The following is a 26173-nucleotide window of genomic DNA, read 5'->3' as shown; positions in this document are numbered from 1 at the left end:
GGTTATACCTTTTTGGCGTGTCATAAAAATATCAATTATAAATAATGTTTATAAGCTAAAAAATTAACCCTTTTTCAAACGGTTTTTTAATAACAATTTTAATGAAATTTTGAATTATTTTAATATATCTTAAAATTTAAGCCTCAAAGAATCGATTGCTATCTGAAAAATACCTCTAGAGTAACGGTTTGCGCAAGTACAGTTGTTTAAATAACCGCTCTCCGGGATAAACAAATTTACTAACTTACAAACTGTTTGGTCGATCTAGCTAAGATTTAGCACACTTCAATAACTGATTAATGGACATAATTTCAAGTAAATATATAACATGTCATTATGTAACAAAGAAAGTTATTAACATTCATAAATTACTGCAAAACTATGGGTTTTTTGCAATTATCTCGATGAATTGTTTATGTATTTTAATTTAGAAACGTTAAAAAGAAAGAACTTGTTAAGATCTACAACTTTTATTTGAACTATTTGTCTATAAAATGTATAAAAAACGTTTGTTAAAAAAAAAATCAAAATTATCTGTACGTTTTCAACGGATTTTTTATCAGCTATCCCTCATTGGCCTTTTAGAACCTTCAATAACTTATATATGATTTTTTCAACGGTTTTTTTACTGGCCTATAAAAAGTATTTTACATATACCTAATAATAGAAATAAAAATGCGCAAATTGTAGTATTTCTATATTTCACAATTTTTCATATATCTATTTTAATCACATATACATATATATATTTCATATACAGAGAAACATTTTAACAGTCTACGTAAATCAAAAGTACTTAGTATGATTATCGAGATCAATAATTGTCTTAATAAACATACGGAGTAGGTAGATTATCAAATTGTTTCTATTTAATGAAACACAAAAGTGACTGTTTTGGCGATCATCTAAAATACATACCTGGGAAATATAATTACAAACAATAGAGCACATCAATTAAAGTAATATATCAGCTAAAATTAGGGTTTCAAACGGGTGTCATAAATCTACCTGAAGTACTTTCTCCATGGAATAAGCCCCAGACAGCATCAATGAAGAATTGAGCCCTATGTACTTAGGTAGGTTAATAACAGCGTTCACTGTCACCTTCTGGCAAGTGAGAATAAACACTTCCGACATTCGTAAGTGTATTCTATCAATTCGCCTTTTTGACAAACCTTTATGTTTATGTACAAACTTAGTAGTAAAGGTTTCTTATAAAGACAGAGTATCAGGAATACTTGTTTAACAACATACCTGCCACAACTAGTGGCTACAAACTTTTGGAAAGGGATGCCTAAGATTGTATAGCCTACTCTTGATCATCAAACTCTGGAATACATCTAACAGTACCGATACTTAAAACCATAGCACACTATAAACTCAATCCTATCCCTACACAAAAAAAGTAGTAGTTCGAATTTGTAATACACCACTTTCATTTCACTTAAAATAAACAATATATTAACATTATTCCAATAGTTGTCTTCCAGAGGGATTGATGATCGGAATTTTATAGTGAGCAGATGTTTGCTCCGGTCCCTATAAGATGTTTTTTAGGTGTTATTAAAGGATCTTTGCCACATCTAGGTACACACATCAATGTACCGTTTTAAATATATATCTTGAGGTAGGGTGAACTAACCAATACAACAATAAATATTCTCCTAGGCTCATTGTGGCCTGCTACATTTTTGCTATATAAAGATTTTTATTTCTTTATTCTCGATTTTATTAAAATAAAAACTTTTTGTTCCAGCTATTTTTTAAACAATAATACTAGCAGAGTTAATTCATTGTCATTTCGATAAGAACACCCTAAAATAAATATTAAGACTATAAACTAGTACATTACTTGTACTTAAACAAATGCTTTAGAATTAAACAAATTAAATTTGGCGAATGCCGCTTTTTTCACCAGTATTTTGGTAAAAATACCATACTCTAACGTAATAACTATTACTTTTTACTGTTTTAAAAATACATTTACCAGAGTCATAATTTAAAAAATAATACATCCATAAAAAGGAAGAAAGTCTAACACAATTATAAATGAAAGTTAAACTAAAAATTGGTGTTTGGATCCGTGGGAGATTCCCCATCATTGGAAGGTAAGGGCGCCAGTTGAACTCCGGGAGATACCAACATTGTAGGTTCCGTGTTACGTCGTTTCATTTTACCCTTCATCTTCTTCAACATGGTGGCCTGAGGGGGGAAGGTACACAAACGTACACTTTTTAAAATAATTGAATATATTTTCTACTTTAAGTAAGTTATAAAAGCAACTTTACGATTACCTAAAAAACCAAGCAAAATACTCATGCCTATATGATAAAAGAGAAATGAAAAATTCTTATAAAAATGAAAAAAAAGTTTTGTGAGAAAATGTTGTGTTTTATGAAACGAGTTGATATTTGGAATTATTCGTCTGTGCTCTTTCCCCCCTCCCCATTGGCCGGTAGTATGTTTGGTTCGGTAGGACGACGCTTGAACTTATTTTTCTTCAGCATTGTTGCCTGAATAAATAAGTAAAAAAGTTATTAGATTATGCGAAACCGTGTTTAATGGTAAAGTTAATAACTTTTGCAGATCAGAAAAATAGGATCCAATCCGACTGGATACGAAGATAACTCAACAAAATTTAAAATATCTTCATAATATATAATTTAAACGTTTTGGCTTTTTTCGTATTGAACAATACTGACGAAATCTTATAAGTTATAGTCCATTCACTCAGCTTCAGAATACATTTAGTGTTGCAAACTTATTTCATTGAAAAAATAAGAATCATTATGAATAATGGGTGTTTATATTCATTAATTTTCATTAAAAATTTTCCATTTATAAATACTAATCCGTAAACGACTATAAAATTTCAAACATAAGTTTTTGTTTTAATTGATATAGTTTTATTTTATTAATAAAATGCAAGTGAATATTTTGTTGTTTAAATATTGGCTATGAGCACGCATGCGCGGGCTCGATATAGGAATTAATGCTCCCAAAAGGACCCCGGCACTTTTCTTATGTAAAAGTTTGAATTAAATTGACTGAATCTTTGCAGATGGGTAGCTTTGGTCATGCTGATGAAAAGTTCTGAGTGCCTCAAGACTCAGAAATCAATTGTTTCTGAGTTATACATCTTGAAAATGTCGGTTTTTAGTTCATTTTTCAAAATTATGAATTTGGAAACGCACTGTCCCATACGTTTAATATGCGTCATCTTATTCTAACTAAACGCGAATATGAATCTAAACGATTTGAAAATTTTTCGTCGTCATAAAAGTTAAATTAATAGGCACCTTAATTAATTTTGTAAGGTACTCCAAACGGGGGTTGTGGCGTTAGGAATTAGCAACCTAACACACAGAAAAATATAAGGGTAAGAAGAACGAAAATCGCAAGATGAAAAATCCAAATACGGAAATACATCCCCAGGTGGAAATACGCCTCTTATAGAGCGAGCCCCATCGGATACGGGAGGGGGGGGGGGCAATGTTGCGAAGAGTTCGGAAAAGACCCAGTCTTATCAAAGCTCAACGAAAAATCAAAACGAAGAAAAGATAGAACATTCATATATGCAACATGGATGGAACATACAATGAAATATACAAGGATGGAACAAAAAGGCGATGGAAATGATCAAGGAGTTTAGAGAAAGCAACAACGACATACTAGTAACAACAGAAACCAAAAAGAAAGGAAATGGAACGGAAACAATAGAAGACCATATCCACTGCTGGAGCGGAGTTAATAAAGAATGTAGAGCAAAGGCAGGAGTGGAAATACTAATCAAAAATAAGTGGAAGAACATGTTTAGAACATGGGAACCAATCAACGAGAGAATAATTAAAATGCATATAAACATATACGGTAAAGAGACAGTGATATTCGGAGTATATGCACCAACAGACGATTTCCCGATAGTAGAAAATTAACATTTCACGGAACAAATTCAACATCAAATAGAGCTAATTAAAAAGAACGTGGAGATAATTATAACAGGAGACCTTAACGGCAGAACCGGAAGGAAAGAAAGCGATAAAGTTGTGGGGAGATTTGGAGAGGATGAACAAAACGATAACGGAGAACATCTGATTGAATTATGCGAACTAAACAACCTACAAAATCACCAACGGATTCTTCAGACATAAAAATATTCATAAATATACATGGAGGCAAGAAACACGAAACCTGAAATCGATAATAGACTACATAATAATCAAACAAGATACCACAATTAAGATCAAAGTTGTGCGAGTCAGAAGAGGAGCAGAATGTGGAACGGACCATAAACTACTGACAGCAAAAATGGGCATTAATTGGAAACATAACAAGACCCCCTCTACAAAAGAACTGTTCAATACTATAAGAGAAAAACAATACAATATAGAACTACTCCAAGACCAATCAATCTATACCAACAACGTCTAGACCAAAAATTAATAGAATTTAGATACGGCAACATCGAAGCAATATGCGAGCATATAAAGGCGAGTATAAGACAAGCAGCATTCGAATTCGAAGCCATTGAAGAAAAAGAACATATAACAAATAAATAGCACCATTATGAAATAAATGAATCAACAAAAAGAATAATTGAAAAAAAAGCAACTATACAGAAAATGGCTGACTACAAATAACAATGAAGTTTATAAAGATTTTGAGAAAAAGATAGAAAAGTGAAAAAACAAATAACACAACAAAAGAATGAAGAATGGGAAAGAACCTGCTTAAATATTGAAACATACATAGGAGGTACAAGAACTTCGGAGTCATGGAAAGTACAGAAAGGATTAAAACAAAACTCAAAAAAAAAAATTAAATTGGGAAATACACAGGACATAGAATGGAAGGACTATTACAAGGAACTGTTAACAGAACTAAGACCACAATTCATTGAAAAGAAAACAGGCAAAGACGAAGCAGATCCCCATAACAAGAAATAGAAATAACAGATAGGGAAATGAGAACGGCCGTAAAAGCAATCAAAAATAAGAAAGCACCGGGACCTGGAGGCATCTCAGCTGAGCTTATAAAATACGGATCAAAAAAATAACACCGGATGATACAATGGATATTTCAGAAAGCCATAAATGGAGAACAGCTCCCAAAGGAATGGACAGAAGCATATATGACATCTATATTTAAGAAAGGAGATAGAAAACGATGCGAAAACTAGAGGAATAAGCGTAATATCATCAATAGGAAGATTATATGGGAAGATACTGCGAGAAAAGATAGAGCAAGCGATAAAAGGCAAAATCGGGGAGGATCAAGCAGGCTCCACAACAAAAAGATCATGCATATACCACATATACACACTAGAACAACTGTTGGAAAAGAAAAAAAGCAAAAAATAGAGATATACATTTGGCATTTGTGGACCTGAGAAAGGCGTATGACTCTGTACCAAGGTCAGAACTATGGAAGGCAATGTCATCATCATCATCATCATATAACGGGGGTCCTACGGCGATTGCCGCTTCCCGCATTTCAGCCTCCATCTTTTCCTATCTCTCCAATCTCCCTCTTCTAAGCCTCTAGATTGCATTGTTTTTGTAATTTCTCTTCTCCAGGAATTTGGTGGTCTTCCCCTTTTCCTTCTTTCTGGCGGAACATACATTAAGGCTTTCTTTGGCCACCGCTCCTCCTCCATTCTCATCACGTGACCATACCATTGTAATTGCCTTCCTTGTATTTTATCTGAAAGAGTATCTCTAATTCCTGTACGGTTTCGTATTTCCTCATTCCTGATTCTTTCCATTCTCCATACTCGACATGACCTTCTAAGATAATCCATTTCCACAACGTCTACTTTATCTCGGTCATTCTTTGGCATCGTCCAACATTCGGCACCATATGTGGTAATTGGTTCTACAATTGCTCTGTATACGCGAAGTTTGGTATGCATCTTTATTTTATTTGACCACAGTAATGAATTCAGTATTCGTATGCATTTTTCCCCTTGGGTTATTCGATTTTGTACATCTCTCTTAACTCTGCCATCTGCTGATATGATGCTTCCTAGATATTTATACTGGTTGCAGCCTTTTATGACTGCGTTTTCAAGCCTCAGATCTGTGGTATTTCCTCCAATTTTTAAATATTCTGTTTTGCTTATGTTTACAGTAAGCCCTCATTTGGCATATTCCTCAAATAATTTTCGATCCATATAATTTATATCTTCCTCATCAGTTGCAACCACCACCTGATCATCTGCAAACAACAATGTATACAGAGTTTCTTGTCCCACTTCGATGCACATAAATCTACATTTATTTCTCCAATTCCTCAATGCTTCTTGGACGTATATTTTAAAGAGTGTCGGTGACAAACAGCATCCTTACTTTAGGCCTTTAGTGACTTTAAATTCATTTGAGGTTCTGGTTCCAATTTTTACACAACTAACTGCATTTTCGTACAATTTATATATCGCTCGGATATACGTCGAATCCAATCCGGACCTTTCGAGGACCTCAAACATTTTCTTTAATAGGACACTATCATATACTTTCTCAAGGTCTATAAATACCAAATGGGTCTCTCTACTTCTTTCGACACGCTTTTCAATTATTTGTCGTAGGATAAATATATTATCAAGGCAGGATCTCCCGGTACGAAAGCCGCTTTGTTCTTCAATATCTTGTATCTGTCTTTCAACCCTCTTCTTTAGTATTCTGCCGTACAACCGGCCCACAGAGCTCGTCACACTAATACTTCTATAATTGGAACAGTCTCTTTTATTCCCTCTCTTATATATGGAGCTTATATAAGATTTATTCCAATCTTTAGGAATTTCCTCATACGTCAAATAACTGTCAAAGTTAAACTTGATAATTAAAAGTTCTCCTATTAGTTTTTAATAATTGTGTGTATATTAAACAGTTTTTAATAGTTATATTACAATTAATAAGTATTCAAGATTCCCATTCAGGTAGCCAACGGAGTGGTACGGTGGTTAACGTGTACGGAGTGTAAATAGCTCCCCCCTAAATGGGGGAAGCTTTAAAAAGAAAGACGCCGTTAGGTGTAACTATTAACCAGACAATGAGTGCAAATAACTCTAAAAGTGATGCGGAGTCAGAAAATTATTTATCGCTCCCCGTACAAGACATGGATACCACTTTAAGTTCTGAGACAACAGCTGAAACCAGTCGTCAGGTCATTAGTGATAAAGAAAAGGATATTTATAAACAAAATAAAACACCTTTTTTAAACACCAAGTTTTTAATCTAAGAAATGGAGATAAGTATAATTTGAGTAATATTTGTGTTTTTATCGAACGAAAAAATATTGAAAATGCCGGTCGTCTTCATCCCTTATTTGTGGGAGATATCTTACACAAAAAACTAAATGTTAACAATATTAACCAAATTAGATCTGTTGGAAAAAATAGAATAAAAGTTAGTCTAAAAACATGTTCTGATGCCAATGCTTTAGTAAACAATCCTCTTTTATCAGAAAATGATCTTGTAGCGTTTATACCAAATCATTTATTAGAAATTAAGTGTTTGATAAAAGATATTGATACTCAATTCGATACGAAATATATTTTAGATAACATAAAATCTCCTTCAACAGTAGTTGATGTTAAACGTACACATCGTAGAATAGAAAAGGATGGTGATATACAGTATGTCCCCAAAAAAACCATTATTGTAACTTTTGAAGGGAACACTTTACCTAGTTATATTTCAATAAATAGTGTATATTTTTCGGTGGAGCGGTTTTTTAGCAGAGTTACACAGTGCTTCAGATGTCTACGCTATGGTCACATTTCTAGGCAATGTAAAAATATTGAAGAGTTATGTATTAAGTGTAGTAATGTAAAAGCTGAAAATCATGTTTGTCACGATTCAGAAATTCGCTGTTTATATTGTAAAATAAATGACCACGTTTCTATTTCAAGAAAATGTCCTCATTATGAAAAACAACGTAAAATTAAGAATGTTATGGTTGAACAAAATATTTCCTTTATTGAGGCAAAAGAATATTGTGAAATGTCTTATTCTGGAATATCTGTAAACAATAGTTTTTCTATTTTATCCAACTCCAATTTTCCGCCTTTACCAGCGATTGAATCTAAGTCTGGAAATTCTAACTCCCTTTTACACTCAAATTTTAAGACTAATAGCAATTACGTTTTGCCCACCCATCCTACACGAAGTCCTACCGGCCATAGCAATAAAAAACGTCGAATTTCTAATGACACTCCTCCTCCACAACCGATGTTTCCGTTTCAGTTTGGCCCTAATCAACCACTGCCTCGAAATAATAATCCACCAAATTATCAAAATTTAAATAACAAACACATTGTAAAGTCAATTGCAGATTTTATAGTTGAATTTTTAAAAGGTATTCATACCATTGAAGATATCAAGAATTTGAATAGGTTTTTGCTCCTCGGACGTAGCTAGTGATATAGATTGGGCAGTTTACTCTGACACACTTGGATCGAATCATTTTATGATAAAAATAACTCTTGCAATGCAGCAAATTCCGCAGGACATCACAATTCCGCGATATAGATGGAACCTAAAAGGAGCTAATTGGGAACAATATAAAGAGTTTGTGGAAGACTACTTTTATAACTTTACTGATGCAGAATATCCAACCACCAAAGAAAAATATGCATTCTTAATCAATTGTATAAATAATGCGGCATAAAGAACTTTAACAGAATACAGACCGTTTAAGTGCAAAAATCGAACACCTTCACCTTGGTGGGATGCAGAATGTGACAACATAATTTCTGAAAGGAAACATGTACTACAAGTATACAAAGAAAACCCCACAAAAGATAATTTTCTTGCATACCAAAAATGCATGGCACTTACTAAACGAACATTAAAAGAAAAAGCTAAAAAAAGTTGGATTGAATGGTGTTCCAATCTCAACAAAAATACTCCAACTAGCATGATATGGAAACAAGCAAAAAAAATGAATCGTAAAACAATAAACATTGGTAAGCCACATAATGATGATTTAATAGATGAGTTTTTTAATCATGTAGCTCCCCAGACTGTTCCTTTCACTGTAAATATCGAACATACGATCTTAGATAAAAAACATTTTTTGGCAAATAATTTTCACAATAATGAACTAAATTATGCTTTAAGAAATAAAAAAAGTACTGCCCCGGGTTTTGATCAAATAAAGTATCCGATGTTAGAGAACCTACCAATTATAGCAAAAAGTTTTCTTCTACAAATTTTTGATGAGATGCTTGCAGGTGAGTGCATTGAAGATTTTAGGAAAATTATAATCACACCGATTCCTAAACAAGGTAAAGACCCTAACTTGGCCCATTCTTATAGACCAATTTCTCTGCTATCATGTGTGCAAAAAACTTTCGAACGTATGATAAAACATAGGCTGGAATGGTGACTACATAAAAAAGACCTGCTTACGCCCTGTCAATTTGCATACAAAAGAGGAGTGGGTACGCTAGATGCACTTACAACCTTAGTAACAAATATTCAAAATAATTTCTCTAGAAATAACTTTCTTCCAACAATTTTTATTGATATTGAGAAAGCATATGACACCTTAAACTTAAATATTTTGAGTAAAAAAATGATTATTGCTTTTAACATTCCTAAGGCAATAGTGTATGCTATTATCGGATTATATTCAGAAAGACATGTTTATGTCAGGGATTTTAACAACCATTTATTAGGCCCAAGATATGTTTTCACAGGAATTCCACAAGGAGCTGTCTTAAGTCCTTTTCTTTTCAATTTATACACAGCTGACCTACATAAATTAAAGTTGGAAAAATATCCTTTTAAGATCATCCAATATGCAGGTGACTTCTGCATTTACTGTGAAACAAAGAAGAGAGATGAAGCTTTTGGATTTTTAATGGATACCTACAACGTTGTAGAAATATGGTTGGAAGAAAATCACCTTCAGCTGTCGGCCACAAAATCAGCAGTGACCATTTTCAGTAGACATAATATTCCCAATATCGAAACATTTATAGTAAAACAGCGAGAAATTCCTTTTAAAAAGGTAATTAAATATTTGGGCATTATACTGGATCACAAGCTCACATGGAAATTTCACATAGAATATATGAATATAGAATATATTTTGAAGCTCTTTTTTATAGCGTTAAATTTATTAAACCAAATTATGTTAACACTGGAAGAGCAAATAACAACATTATAACAAGCATCTTATCCAATTAGGATTACTACAGTACTATCTACACGGATGCCTCCAAATCAGAAGACGGTACAGGATGTGCCTTTTATATCCCCATGGAGAAGGTAGAAAAAATGTTCAAATTAAAAGCAAATATTTCCATATTTAGTGCGGAAGCAATTGCCATATATCAAGCCCTACTTTTTGTTTCTAACAGAGATTCCTCCGTTATTATTGTTTCAGATTCCATGTCAGTTCTCACAGCCATTAACCAACCTTTTGTTCCAACCACATACTCCAATCCCTACATAATATTAATTAAAAAATTAGTTAAACACTTTAAGGAAAATAAAAAAAAAGTGATATTTATATGGGCCAAAGCACACAGTGGAATTAAACATAATGAACATGTGGACCAACTAGCCAAATTAAGTATTTATTCAGTGGATACCACAGAATTTCTACCCAGTATTTCTGATTTGGTTGCTTCACGCAAGGCAGTTTTAAAATATAAATGGAGTGACCTATGGTCTGAGTTTTGTTTTACCAACCCAAATAGATACACTTCTTTACACACAACTGTCCCTGTTGCACATTGGCACAGAACTTATAATGTCCCTAGGCGTTATATAACAACCATATCTAGGCTTAAATTTGGACATGCTTGTTTTCCTGCTCATCTTGCAAGGATTCATGTGATCGAGAGTAAAAACTGTGTGGAATGTGGAGTAGAAGGTGACCTAGATCATGTAATTTTTGGTTGTGCCAAATATAATTTGGAATCCACCTTATTATATAATAATATAGTTCGTATTACCGGTAAATCTCCGTTTAACGTTTTATCTGCCCTAGCGACTCAAAATAGATTAATTTACGATTGCATAATCGATTTTTTGACCAAATGTAATATTTTTCTTTAGGTAACTTTTTTAGTTTTTTACTTTTTACCTTTGTTTTCTCTAATTTATATGTTTAATCCTATTTACCGTGGCCTAGTTCTGTGTATGTTATATATTATAATGTCCTGATGGTCCCCTGTACGTGAAACGAGTGACCCATGTTAATTGTATATGTTTATGGATATATATGTGTATGTATTATTTATATTTTTTCTCTTCTTTTTGTTAAATGTTGTAAATTTATCTATTTTAGTCTATTCGATTGCAAATAACTCAAAAACTTTTTACTGTACCTAATGAGATTAAAAGATCATGTAACTGGCTGTATGGCAAACTGCCGAAGCCATGAAAAAAAAAAAAAAAAAAAAAAAAAGAATTTCCTGGTCTCCACATATACATTTATTGAAAAGGTCTACTATTAATTCTAAAAGTGCAGTCGGCCCATATTTAACCAGTTCTATGGGAATGTCTCCAGGCCCTGCGGCTTTTCCGTTTTTAACCTCTTTTAAGATTTCCGTCAATTCAGATAATGTTATTATTGGGATTTCCTGTCTTTCGTCTCTGTTGTCTATTAATTCCCTTATCTTTTCCCATCTGTACTCTATCCTCTTTCAGCAGTTTCGTATAATATTCTTCCCATTCATTTAACTTTATGAGAGAAATGTTGTCTTCATTTTTCTCATTTTTCCTAAACTGCTCTAATGTTTTCCAAGCTTGTGCCACTTTTGTTCCACTCATAAATCTGTCCAGTTCATCAAACTTAGCCTCCCAGTTTATATTTTTCGCTTTGTCCACGTCTTTTTTAACTTCTCTATTCCATTTAGCGTATATTTCTCTGTCTTGAGGATATTTGGATTGAAGCCATATGTGATATGCTTGTTTTTGACGTGACAACGTCTTAAATTAGGTTGTGGCTCGGAGTCACTCATGAAAAAGTGTAACGCCCGCTCACGTCTGTTACGATGAGTCACCGAACGAGAGAGAGGCCCGCCGGACCGGCGAATGCCTTGCGTCTCTCTCCCACTCAAACATGATCGGTCCGCTGCGCGCGCAGCACTAGAGAATTAGGCGCGTTGAATCGGTGAAAATCACTCAAATAGAAATTAGTTAAGTTTAAGTTTACATGTACAATGTTTTAGTAAACAAAATATATTTCTATAGTTAAAATTTGTGCAATTCTTATTTTCATTCAATTCCTTGTTTCTATTGTGCAATTTAATAATATTCATATCAATAAATACTCTACCGAGAAAAAGACGTTGTCACGTAAAATCTTCGCCCGTAAAACCGACTTTACAGGCAACCGATTTTTTTTTTCTTGAAAACTTTCTCTTCTAGTTCCGTTGACAACCATTTAGGTTTTCCTTTTTTCCGATTTTCAACTTTTCCCAGTGCTTCATTTGCCGCTTCATGAATATATTTTTTAATTACCTCATACAGACTTTTAGGGTCTAAGTCCTTTGTTTCTATATTTTTTATTTTCTGAGCTATTCTAATTTTATATAAGAACTTTGTCGAATCTTGTTTAAAGCTTTCCAGGTTATATTTTATGTTTTCTATGGTTGTTATTATGTCTGTTACTTCATCATTTTTTGTGACTTGATTGTTCTCTCTTAAATGTCACCATTACTTTTGCAATAATCATATGGTGGTCACTTCCACATTCTGGCCCTCTAAACACCTTCACGTCCTTCGTTTTTAGTTTATAAACTTTACGCTGAATGAAATTGTCAATTATTGATTTTAAATTCCTGGTAGGCTGCGTCCATCTAAATTTGTGTATATTCTTATGGGGGAAGAAACCATTTAATATTTTCAAAGAATGTGCCTCGCAAAAATCTATTAATCTTTGACCATTGTCGTTCAGAATGTCTTCTCCATATCTCCCTAGTATTTCACTGTTGGAGCTCTTTTCAGTTCTTGCATTAAGATCACCTAAGATCCAAATTTCTTTCTTCTTATTAATTGTGGCTAGAACAGTTGTTAACTTGTTAAAGTACTCTTCCTTGCTGTCAACCCTTGAGTCATCCGTCGGTGCATATGTTTCAATTACCACTATTTCATGGCCATTTTTCTTAATTTCCATGAGGATAATTCTTTCATCTATTTCTTGCCATGATTTAATACATTTTTTCAGTTTCTGATGTATTGCTATAGACACTCCCCTTTTAGCTCGTTCGCTCTTTTCTACGCCACTATAGAAATGCAGGTATTCGTTTATCTTTTCATTTCCTCTTCCTTTTTTCTTTACTTCAGTTAATACACAGATGTCTAGTTTCATTTTACTCAGTTCACGGAAGACCTCCTCCTGTTTTGTCCTTATTCCTTGTATGTTCCAAGCACCCAAATTCATAATCCATTTTCTTTGCGAATTTCGTTTATAGTTTAATCCGTCCGAATTCCAAGGCTTTTTGCTGAAATTTTTAACCTTTGATCATTTTTTCCGAGTATCCAGGAGTTGGCCCGATGCTTCAACCCCCAACTTGGAGGATCAGGGTTTTAAATCAGAGTATCCTTCTCTTAGATAAGTTGCCTTCTCTACGGCTTAGGAGTCCTATCTACCCCACCTGTTGGTCCGCGGGTGGTATTTTATTTCCCACCTACCCGCCGGCCTAGCTGCAAACAGGCCGGTGAGGGCATTCCTCTATCCGCCACCTGGGGACGCGCTCTCTAGGGTTACAGGTTCCCCCAAGAGGGGGAGGCAATGTACAAATTAGAAATACAGACGGAACTCATTGAAGCTACAAAAGCTCTGTATAAAGAAAATAAAGTGTCTATTAAAATGGGAACAAGAATCATAGGAGACTTCATCACAACAAAAGGGCTCCTGCAGGGTTGTTCCACGTCTCCAAAACTATTCAAAATATACTTAGAGAAAGCCTTGACTACATGGAAAAGAAAATGTGAAGGCATGGGAGTACCGGTACGGAACGAATACCTATATACGTTAAGCTTTGCAGACGATCAAGTAGTGATTGCACAAGACCAAGACGACCTCAGCTACATGATGAAGAAACTACAAGAAGAATATACCAAGGCTGGCCTAGATATTAACCTCGCGAAAACAGAGTACCTATCTACAAGTGAAGAAGACATAGAAGATCTATAGATTGTTGACAACGTAGCAATCAAAGAAAAGGATAAATTCAAATACTTGGGGTTTATAATCGCGAAAAAGGCAACAACAGAGGAAGAAATTACACAAAGGTTAGGACAAACAAGAACAGCAATCCGACAACTTAACTCAGTATGGTGGGATAGACACCTAAATATGAAGACAAAAACACAGATTTATAAAACATTAGTGCGAAGTATTATGACATATGGGGCTGAAAATTAGATCATAAACAAGAAAAACAGCAGTAAGATAGTAGCAACAGAGATGGAATGCCTGCGAAGATGCTGCAGAGTAACAAGAATGGATAGGAGAAGTATTGACGAAATAAAGCAAAAAACATCAATAGAAATAGACATATTAACATATATAGAACAAAAAAGACTAAAATGGTATGGGCATGTAAGAAGAACTAGCGACAGCAGATGGATAAAGAGAATAACCGAATGGAGCCCCATAGGAAGGAGAAAAAGAGGACGACCCCGAAAATCGTGGAGGAACGAAGTAGACGACGCCATGAGTAAAAGAGGCCTAAACGATGGAGAAAGGGGACAACAGGGAGAGATGGAAACGGTTGAGCGAGGGAAAGCAGTGAACACTATAGAATCCCTGAATATATATATATATATATATATATATATATATATATATATATATATATATATATATATATATATAAGAGTAAAAAAAAAGAAGTACTTGTGACTCGTTTGGAAAAAATATATAAATGTTTTTGATGGGTTGGAGTCAATAAAAGGGGCTATTGGTTAACTATTTAATATCTCGAGCTTTCAATTATGTTTACAATTCTTATCAAGAGCTGCTAAAAAAGACAAAATATCTTACAAAGTTGAACTATAAAGAAAAACATTTTTTGTTAACTCACCAAATAAAATTAGTTTCGTTAATAAAAATTGCTGCAAATACATGTCAAAAAGAATTAATACTAAAATGCCCTTATCTAATAAATTCTTCCCTGAAATTTTAATAATTTTGAAAACATTTTCTTAACAAAAAAATAATTGAATTTATAAATAGTTTAAAGTAGCAACCAATTACAAATAAGCCTCAATGTCATAAATGCCAACTTAAAATGTTTACCTTTGACAATTATATTGTCAAAAATAAAATTTTGTTTAAAAATTCTTTTTTGTTTAGTAACAAAAAAGAAGAAGATTTATTCACCATTGATAGATGCCTGAAAAAATGTAACAGATATATGGAAAATTAAATAAAAATGTGATATTTTTCTAGTTTTATATATAAATTATAAAGAAATAATATAATTATAAATTTTGCTTAGGTTTTGAATTTCTGATCTTTTGTTTAAACTATTATCACTTTTGCTAATACAAACCATTTCCAAAAAAGTCCTTTTGAATTTATTACTTTCACTACATAAAATTTTAATGTTATCAAAATCCATAATATGGTCTTTATCGATTACATGCTCTGCCAAAGCACAAGATGGTTTTTTAATTCTGCAATCACTTTTGTGAGAAATAATGCGATTTGAAAGATTTCTTCCGGTCTCACCAACATAGTCAGATTCACACTGAGTACAACTAATGCTGTATACTACATTCGTTTTTTCAAATTTGTCTATAGGATATTTAGTTTTGGAATATAAAGATGAAATAGTTTTGATGTTCTTTGTTGCTATTTTTATATTGTCAATAACCTTTAGTGTTTGTATTAATTTAGGTGTTAATGATGGTATAAAAGGTAGTGAATGATAATAGATGTTCTGATTGTTAGATACAATGTTTTGAGATTTAGCAAAAAACGGTGTTAAGTTATTTATATTAACAATATTAGAAAAAAGCATCCTATGTAGCATATCTGGAGGATAAGAGTTTTCAATTAAAATATTTTTTAACAATTGAAGATCTTCATGTAGATAATCTGGATGAAAAAGTTTTAAAACACGTTCTTTTAATCCTGTTATAAGGTTCATTTTCATCTTATTTGGATGATGAGAGTAATAGCTTATAAATCTATTTCTACATATGGGTTTTCTGAACCATCTGGTTTTCAACATATTGTCTGTACCTCTTACAATTCTCATGTCAAGGAATGGTAGAGAATTATCTACGTCTTCCTCAACTGTAAATTGTATATGTTGATTATGATTGTTGAAAATGTTGACTGTTTCATGAATTTTGTGTTTAGGAAGTGCCAAAACTAAATCATCTACATATCTTTTAACAAAAGGAATGAAAAAAGTGCAATTGTTAATACAATCACTGATAACATCATCCATGACATAGCTACTTAGAATGGGTGAAAGACTAGATCCCATAGGACTACCAAAAATTTGTTTATAAAAGACACCATTAAATATAAAAATATTAGAATCAAAAACAAAGTGTTTTGAAATGTAATAAGTCAATATTAGTGTGTTGCGAAATCTCATTCCAATGTTTTTCAACACTACTTATGATTAAATCTAAAGGTAAATTGGTAAAAAGAGATGTTACATCAAAACTAACTAAAACATAATTTTGTGGTAATTGGAAATTATTAATGAAAGAACTAAAATCAAATGAATCTTTAATGTAAAAATTGTTGTTTAAATTATAAGCATTAGTTAAGATGTCAGTGAGGAGCTGTGCTATTGGTCCATTAGGAGGACATAAAGATGAAACAATTGGTCTCATAGATAAAGTTGGTTTATGTATTTTAGGTAGAGCATAAAACCGTGGAGCAATAGAATTATAAATTTTGAGCTCTTTTGCTTTTTTATTATCAATAAATTTATTTCTGTTTAATTTAGATACTAGACAATTTGCTTTTTGTTGTAAAGTACAAACAGGACTCCTTCTAAGTGTAGTGTAATACTTAGTATCATTTAAGAGTTCTCCAGTTTTTTGTAGGTAATCCTCTTTATACATTACAACAGTTACGTTACCTTTATCGCTTTTGACAATGTAAATTTCAGGATGGTTTTTAAGAAAAAGTTTAGTTTGTACATAGTATTTATTTAAAAAATGATCTTTGACTTCTTTATGTAAAAAGTTTGTAATAACATTTGTACATTTAGATCTAACAACATCCTTTTGACTATCAATAAGTGGTCTGATTATTGATTCAATATCAGAAAGTAAATTAGGAACTCTAATATCAGATTTGGAAGGACATAAAAAAAATTTAGTTTCTAATGCTAAAAATTTTTTAATTTCAAAAGGAAAATGAATAGATGTTAGATTTTTAAACCATTTTTCTTGAAATTTTATCTTATCAAAAGCTTCTATTTTTAATTTATTGAACTTATTAATTTGTATTTTTTTAATTTTATGAAATTCTGTGTTGTATTTAATTCTTTGTCTACGATTAAATTCATTAAATGTGTGGAAATTTAAGATATTATAAGCCTTGGTACGTAACTCATGTAATTTTCTTTCAAAAAAGTTAAAGTTAAAGAAATATTATTAATTTAGAGATTAAGATCGCTTTTGCTGATATTAACTTATCCTCCAGATATGCTACATAGGATGCTTTTTTCTAATATTGTTAATATAAATAACTTGACACCATTTTTTGCTAAATCTCAAAACATTGTATCTAACAATCAGAACATCTATTATCATTCACTACCTTTTATACCATCACTAACACCTAAATTAATACAAACACTAAAGGGTATTGACAATATAAAAATAGCAACAAAGAACATCAAAACTATTTCATCTTTATATTCCAAAACTAAATATCCTATAGACAAATTTGAAAAAATGGTAGTATACAGCATTAGTTGTACTCAGTGTGAATCTGACTATGTTGGTGAGACCGGAAGAAATCTTTCAAATCGCATTATTTCTCACAAAAGTGATTGCAGAATTAAAAAACCATCTTGTGCTTTGGCAGAGCATGTAATCGATAAAGACCATATTATGGATTTTGATAACATTAAAATTTTATGTAGTGAAAGTAATAAATTCAAAAGGACTTTTTTGGAAATGGTTTGTATTAGCAAAAGTGATAATAGTTTAAACAAAAGATCAGAAATTCAAAACCTAAGCAAAATTTATAATTATATTATTTCTTTATAATTTATATATAAAACTAGAAAAATATCACATTTTTATTTAATTTTCCATATATCTGTTACATTTCTTCAGACATCTATCAATGGTGAATAAATCTTCTTCTTTTTTGTTATTAAACAAAAAAGAATTTTTAAACAAAATTTTATTTTTGACAATATAATTGTCAAAGGTAAACATTTTAAGTTGGCATTTATGACATTGAGGCTTATTTGTAATTGGTTGCTACTTTAAACTATTTATAAATTCAATTATTTTTTTGTTAAGAAAATGTTTTCAAAATTATTAAAATTTCAGGGAAAAATTTATTAGATAAGGGCATTTTAGTATTAATTCTTTTTGACATGTATTTGCAGCAATTTTTATTAACGAAACTAATTTTATTTGGTGAGTTAACAAAAAATGTTTTTCTTTATAGTTCAACTTTGTAAGATATTTTGTCTTTTTTAGCAGCTCTTGATAAGAATTGTAAACACAATTGAAATCTCGAGGTATTAAATAGTTAACCAATAGCCCCTTTTATTGACTCCAACCCATCAAAAACATTTATATATATATATATATATATATATATATATATATATATATATATATATATATATATATAAAATAAAGTTTTATTATGAGGTTGCAATCATTAATAGGGCAGGAAAGTGAAACTCTTTGTTTTTTATCAAGCTTTCGCAAAATTTATTTGCTTCTTCAGGATATGCTAAAATATGGTATCAGTAAAAACAATGAAATTATAATTAAATAGCATTGTATAAAACTAGTATAAAAACTTACAACATGAGGTTAATCCATTAAATTTTCAAATTTACAAAACATTAAAACTTAAGGCTGTTTTATCGGTGCACCAAAATCTAGGGACAGTGTTTTCTCTGTTATTTACCGACAAAATGTCTCGAAATTTGGACACGTTATTCGAAATTATGTTGCCTTTAAACTGATGGTTTTACTTTTTTTATTTTTTTGAAACTTCTGTTGAAAAATTGGAATATACTGTTTAACGTTCTATTATAACCAAACTTTTTACGCCCATCACTCGAAAGAGTTTTTTTTTCTGTAATCGTTGATTTTTGTTTCACCTTTCTGTGTCCAGTAATAATCGAGAAAAGCGTGTTCCAACTTTAAAGAAAATTGCTAAAAAATACTGAAATCTAATAGTGAAACGTGTTACTCATCATCGGCGCTTAGTTTCATCGTTATCGCCTTCGTGACGTCAAATCTCATGAACGTACGGTCAATTAGTTCGCGTTAAAACTAATTTGAATGGAGAATAATGTATTTGTTGTCATTAAACTACCCGTCGGCCGGCGGCACTGAGTAAAGATGGTCTCGCGTAAGCAGTGTAGAAAAGTAAGTGATACGCCCATTTCAAATCGCAGTGTACTTGAACTGCTAAAACAGCCTTAACTTAATAAAATTATATAGTTATGAAGTACAATATTTTAATTTTATTTAACAATTTTTAATAATAACAATCAAAAGCTAGTTATCAACAACAAAAAATATAATAAACAGAAACGAGTGTCTTTCTGACATAAATCAAACATCAACATAATCAATGTCATAATGAATTTCTACAAAATAAATAAAATTAAAATATTGTACTTCATAACTATATAATTTTATTAAGTTAAGTTTTAATGTTTTGTAAATTTGAAAATTTAATGGATTAACCTCATGTTGTAAGTTTTTATACTAGTTTTATACAATGCTATTTAATTATAATTTCATTGTATTTACTGATACCATATTTTAGCATATACTGAAGAAGCAAATAAATTTTGCGAAAGCTTGATAAAGAACAAAGAGTTTCACTTTCCTGCCCTATTAATGACTGCAACCTCATAATAAAACTTTATTTTACATAACGTGTTAGTCAATAATACCTAACTACTTTATATATATATATATATATATATATATATATATATATATATATAATTAATTTTGTAAATTACCTTTTTGTTCAATAAATGCTGCACACAATTCGTAAAAAAAGTTTGGGAAAAGAAGTAAAAAATTAATTTGAAACAATATTTGGTTGAAGGTTTTTAAAAACAAAGTAATAATTACAATGGAACGAAACTACGAGTAACACAAAAGTACCAAAGGTAGATAGTAACAAAAAACTCTTTTATATATTCTCAAATACAATAATCGCAAGGATTCAGATCCGGCGACCTTGCTGGCCAAGCAACTGTACCGCTCCTTCCAATCCAGTGACTTTCGTATCTAGTTATTATCAAGAAATTCTGGTACATACCTGCTAAAGTTGGCCGGATAGCCCTCATGTATAAACCATAAGTTTTGCCGTATATTTAAAGGCACATTATTTAACAAATTAGGTAAAATATGCTAAACCTATGTTGATGCTTAAATTCTTAAACAACGTGGGGATTGTCACCAACGTACGAATAATAATGTGCATTATGTACATTAAAAATTCCATTTTTTGTTAATGCAGCTTCGTCGCAAAAAAATGTATCTGAAAAAATCTTTATTTTGATTTTTATGATTTTGTAACCATACAGCGACTTTTTCACGAGCAGGAAAATCTCCTTGTAGCAGTGCTTGTTTCTTTATTAAATGAAAAGGATATAGATTTTCGTTGTGTAAGATATTTTCTGCGGAAGATTTTAAAATTGTGGGATACATAGGAGTTAAAAAATTGTTATTTCAAATCCATTATAAAAGGTATATAATAAAATACCCAAACGGGCTGTATCACAAATACATTACAGAACGTTTTCGGAATGTAAATTCCATCATCAATGTAACGAAGTATACATGCTATAAGCCACTAAAATATATGGGTGAAAACCCTTTAAATGTTATTAATTTTAGTGTCTCATAGCATGTATACTTCTTTACACTGATGATGGAATTTACATTCCGAAAACGTTCTGTAATGTATTTGTGATATAGCCCGTTTGGGTATTTTATTATATACCTTTTATAAAGGATTTGAAATAAATTTTTTTGTGATACATGGTACACAGCCAGCTACAGGAACTTAGTTTCCTAGTGAACATAGCCGTTAGCCGTCTTCGAACGCTAATTTCTAAATTTTCCTCAACTCTTATTAAAATAACATCTTCATGTGCTGCTGTTACATTATTATGTCGCCTTGTTTCATAATTTTTTGGGAACACTGAACTTGTTTCTCTTAATAGGGAAATTTTTCAGCGTATCTACGTTACTGCTCCAGCGTTACACTTCATTTTGCAATAAACCAAATGCATATCACCGTATTCCTGATGAGTAAAAACCATTTTTTTTTAAATTGTTATGTTTGAATGGCACAAAGTAAAAACTAAAAGAGGAACTTCACGAACTGACAATAATTTGACAATGAAAAATGTAGGTTATACTTCTATTGACATTTCAAAGCCAACTAATGCAAAAAATATTAATTTAACTTTCATGATGAAAAAACGAAAAATTTTCAAATCGAGTTTTCTCGAAAACGGTGTATTCTACCGACTTAAAATAAGAGTACTAGAATACCTGACAATCTAATAATCTAGTATCACAAATGCTTAAAAGTTAAAAACAAAAAAGTTATGCGTTAAAATAACCATTAACCTACCCAAAACGGACGCCTATGATAGGTAACTAGAAATTAGCAACGGAGTCGATTCAACTCTAGTGAATAAATAATCGTACCAGTTTTCGTTTTTATGAATACAAGCGTTCTGGAGGTATTTAAAAAAAACTAATTGCAAGCAGCCATCTACAAAGAGCTCTAGCTCCCTTAGGAAGCATTTTTGGACTAGGTGCATTGGATTAAACTGTCAGAATCTGTCAGTAGAATGTTAAACGTCATAAGCGTCGCTCCTGACATGAAACAGTGCAACAGCAGCGGGTTCTAAAGGAGCCGATACATGGTAGGATATCCTCAGGAATATCCTACCGCAATATGCCACCAAGATATCCACGCTGATTTCCCACTCAAGATATCCCAGTTTTTTTGACATAGAAACATTAGGAAGTGTCATGTTTTTCTAACATATTCGTATTTATTTCAGATGCCATATATTAAATGTAGGGATGGTACGTTTTCAAGACTAAAAACCGACAATTTGAAGCTCTATAACTTAGAAACAACTAGAAGATTTCTGAGCCTTTGGGCACTGAGAACTTTTGCTCAGCATGACTAAAGCTACCTCTACCTAAAGTTTCAACCAATTTAAGTGACACCACTTTTACATAAGTAAATAAGAAATAAACCAGGAATAATTGCACGAAAACGACAATCAATAAGAGGAAAATTAAATTTTTTGAACATTTTCTGCAGCTTTGCGCATATCTAAAATTTTATCAGTGGTGCTTTCTGTTATTGTTCTGGTTTAATATTATTATATAAGACAGTTCTTTAGAACACATTTGTTACTTTTTGGGAAATATGAATAAAAGGGAAACAATTTTTGTCACAAATTAAACGAAGAATTGAAAAGTAATTTATAATTTCAAATATTTCAGTGGTTTACCATTTTTTTCTTTAAAACAACATTTGTAACTCAGAAACAATTGGTTTATGAAACTTGAGAAATGAGAACTTTCGATCAGGAAAGTTTCAGCCAATTTAACTGAAACCACTTCTACACATGAAATGTGCGGAGGTACTTTATCTCAAAGATTTTATCTTGAAAATGTGGCCTAAATGTTGTTAATAATGACTAGTGCATGTATGAAGTGGGCATCTAAAAACTAAAATAAATAATTGGTAATTGAACTAACAATGCACCTGTTTTATGATCTTTTAGTAATACTATTAAGCAGTTCCATAAGATGTATTCCATATTAGAAAAGTTCCTTGGCGAAAAAAAAAAAATATATTAAAAATCTAGAATGTTATAGATTGTCATCGAACTAACCCAAAATTTCTAGGTATAAACAGAAAGTTGATACTTCAAGTAGCGGTAGTAATTGAGTTTTTGAATAGTTATCATTCAGTTAAGTTATATAACAAGTATTGTAATATTGTTTGATGTTTTGAATAAAAGTAATTAAAAAAAAGTGTAACAATACAATCATTCAAAATATATCTATATGTTCCAAGATTTTTGTGAGAAGCTGTGACGTCGTTTCGAAATGGCGATCATTGAAGGGTAAATTACCTTAGATTGACTTCCAGTAATATGTACCCTTTTTTGTTGATCGCATTATTCTTCTTTTTGTAGTGTCTACCCATTACGGATATTGACTAATCCAACAGCATGGCTATTTTAACTCTATCATGTGCTGCTCTAAAAAGTTCTGTAGTCGTGGAAACATATTGAATAAAAAAGAGCTTTCGAATGGTATATCATATGCCATATATGTACATTTAATGACAATGTCCTTAACGTGATATTTTTACCATATTTCAATAAAAAAACAATGACTTCTATTAGAATGTGATAATCTGTAAAAATATATTAAATAACTTGTGTTTTCCATAAAAACTAAAAACTTACAAATTATTACGTTTAGTTAAATATTTTTTCCACATTGTCGTCATTGCATATGGAATGGTAGCGATTTTGAAACGGACACAAAACAAAAATCTAGGAACACAATGATGAGTGATGTAAGCGCTTTCAAATTATGTAGAATTAGGTTTCATCAGGTCTTAGCGTCTAGTGCTTAGCTATTCTCAATAATGTTGGATCAAATATAGTCAGCTCAGCTTGGAAATATTTTGAATATTTTGACAGATTCATGATTGGAAACATACAACACAAAAATTCCTACCTCTCACTATTAATATCTCAAATAAACTTTTAAAAAAAACTATTGCAACCTTCTTTTATTCTAAAAAGAAGTATAATGGGAGTGCATTTTCATTAGTTTTATCATTGAAGGGTTATCTACAACAAATACAAAAAGAAGTAGATAAGATAGCGGAAGAAACAGAAATAAAATTAGAAAGTCAAAGGAAGAAAATAAAAATGTCACAACAATAAATAGAAAAGATTTACGAGACAAAATATAAAAAATTACAAACGTGGATGAATAATGGTGGAAGGAAAATTGGAGAGAGCCTTGCAAGAAGATGAGATAGAAACAAAAGGAAATTAAAGAAATTGAGAAGAAATGGAAAAAAAATTATCCGAGAAAATCGATAAGTAATCATACAAACTGCTAGTGACATTAAGATTAAAATAATTAGATTAAAATGCATTAACATTTACTGAAAATTTCGAAAACTGCAAAGCAATAATAAGAAATCTATAAAATGATGAAGCAGCTATATGGTTTGAAAGCAAAGAAAACAGGATTGTCTCGTGGATAAATTTTGAGACAAAATTTTTAAAATACTATTGGCGAAAAACAAAACATATGGAAATTAATCAGCATCTGCAAAATGGAAAAGATCATAAAAAATTAGGTATATCTAAGGAAAGGTATGCAATTCAATTATTCAACAATGCACAACATTTAGAATATAATTATACACCGGAAAATTGGTAGAATTAGCCATTTTGATGAACCAATGGAATATCATATGACACTACAAAACATTAAAGATACAGACAGTTTCTGCCAATTTCTACAAGTGCGGAAGCACGTAGAAAAGAAGAAAGAAGAGGAGAGATCACAACAGGAGTTGACAACACCACATGCAAATATATACCAATATAACAAGCAATTCAATAGACCACAAGGACAGTAATAGTAGGAATGACAAATACCATAGTAACAGGGAAGACTATTACAGATCGAAAAAACATAGACCAAAAAGTCTAGCCACAGGAAATAAATGGAACATCAGACAATAGAATTATCACACAAATAATCGGAATGAACCACTAGTGGAAAGTATAAATAGCACTTTGGGGAATATGACAGATCTGGAATCAATAGACCACAAAGAAGAGAGTTAAATCATACAACAATGGAATGCATGGAAGAAGATTGCCGAAATAATGTCCCAGAAGACAATAGATCTCAAGGGTCAATATTTTCACAAAGAAGTCTAGTAAATAAAGGATACAGCAAACTGGGATTTTTTTTAATCCACGCGAATTCATCAAATTAACGGAAACAAGGGTCGAACATAAAAGCAAAATTTAATTTTAATAAATAAAAAATTTAGTCAATAAATGATCATTTAGTGGATGTATTAAATTTAAATCAGGTTACATATAAAATTCCGAGGTTTTCTTTGTGAGCACTAATAATAAGAAATTAATTAAAGTTAAAACTAAAAAGAATATCTATTGTATACAAATTGGTGTTAATTGATCATATAAAATAGGATAACGGTAACAAACATAAAATTTTACTCAAAAGATGCTAAAATTGACAGAGATTATGAGTATGATATGATTATGAAGGAAAAAATTTAATATAAATACCTGACTATAAAAGTCAGTCGTATTTAAATTTGGATCATAACTTCAATATCATAAATATATATATATATATATATATATATATATATATACATATATATATATATATATATATATATATATATATATATATATATATATATATATATATATATATATTGAATACACAATCAAGGTGATAACTGTTACGCACCATAATGACAACTGATTCTACTTTTAATTGTAAATTGTTAGGTGGGGGTCCAGAAAATTCCAATGAATTTTAAAACTGTGTAAAATATTGCTCGTCCAATTATGGTTTTTAAACGGTTGAGCTATGTGTGGAAAAACACGCTAAATAAGCTCGGCCCAGCAGATTAAAAATAAATTTACTTGAGAATTACACTGAAAAGGTAAAATAATTGTAAACGTCCTACTACGCTCGATAAGTAATAATGGCCGAACTCTGTGTGAGTTTTCGGAGTCAGAGAAGGCTTATTGTGTGAGAGAGAAAGGAGATCGGCTTTTTTCTCATCTCTAGTTTGTGCTGTTTACTGATTGAGAAGTGTAACTGGCGGACGTCTGGCTAGAATAACTGATATAGTGATAATTGATGAGTTATCGACCAGAGTTAAA

General features: G+C 31.4%; 1 protein-coding gene across 5 annotated transcripts in view; it reads right to left on the bottom strand.

The window, feature by feature from the left end:
- Positions 1–684: 684 nt before the first annotated feature.
- LOC140434712 (diacylglycerol kinase theta) overlaps positions 685–26173 on the bottom strand; it is a 495511-nt gene continuing 470022 nt past the window's right edge. For 4 of the 5 annotated variants that reach the window (XM_072523170.1, XM_072523171.1, XM_072523173.1 and 1 more), the window contains one exon: positions 685–2202. In XM_072523170.1, the coding sequence (XP_072379271.1) occupies positions 2062–2202 (141 nt within the window). In that variant the 3' untranslated portion in view covers positions 685–2061. Of the gene's footprint in view, positions 2514–26173 lie in introns of all 5 variants that reach the window. The other variant, XM_072523172.1, reaches the window with a different exon arrangement.

The sequence above is a fragment of the Diabrotica undecimpunctata genome, chromosome 2 (assembly GCF_040954645.1).
Source record: "Diabrotica undecimpunctata isolate CICGRU chromosome 2, icDiaUnde3, whole genome shotgun sequence".
Classification (NCBI taxonomy): domain Eukaryota; kingdom Metazoa; phylum Arthropoda; class Insecta; order Coleoptera; family Chrysomelidae; genus Diabrotica; species Diabrotica undecimpunctata.
This window is presented reverse-complemented; position numbering and strand designations above follow the sequence as displayed.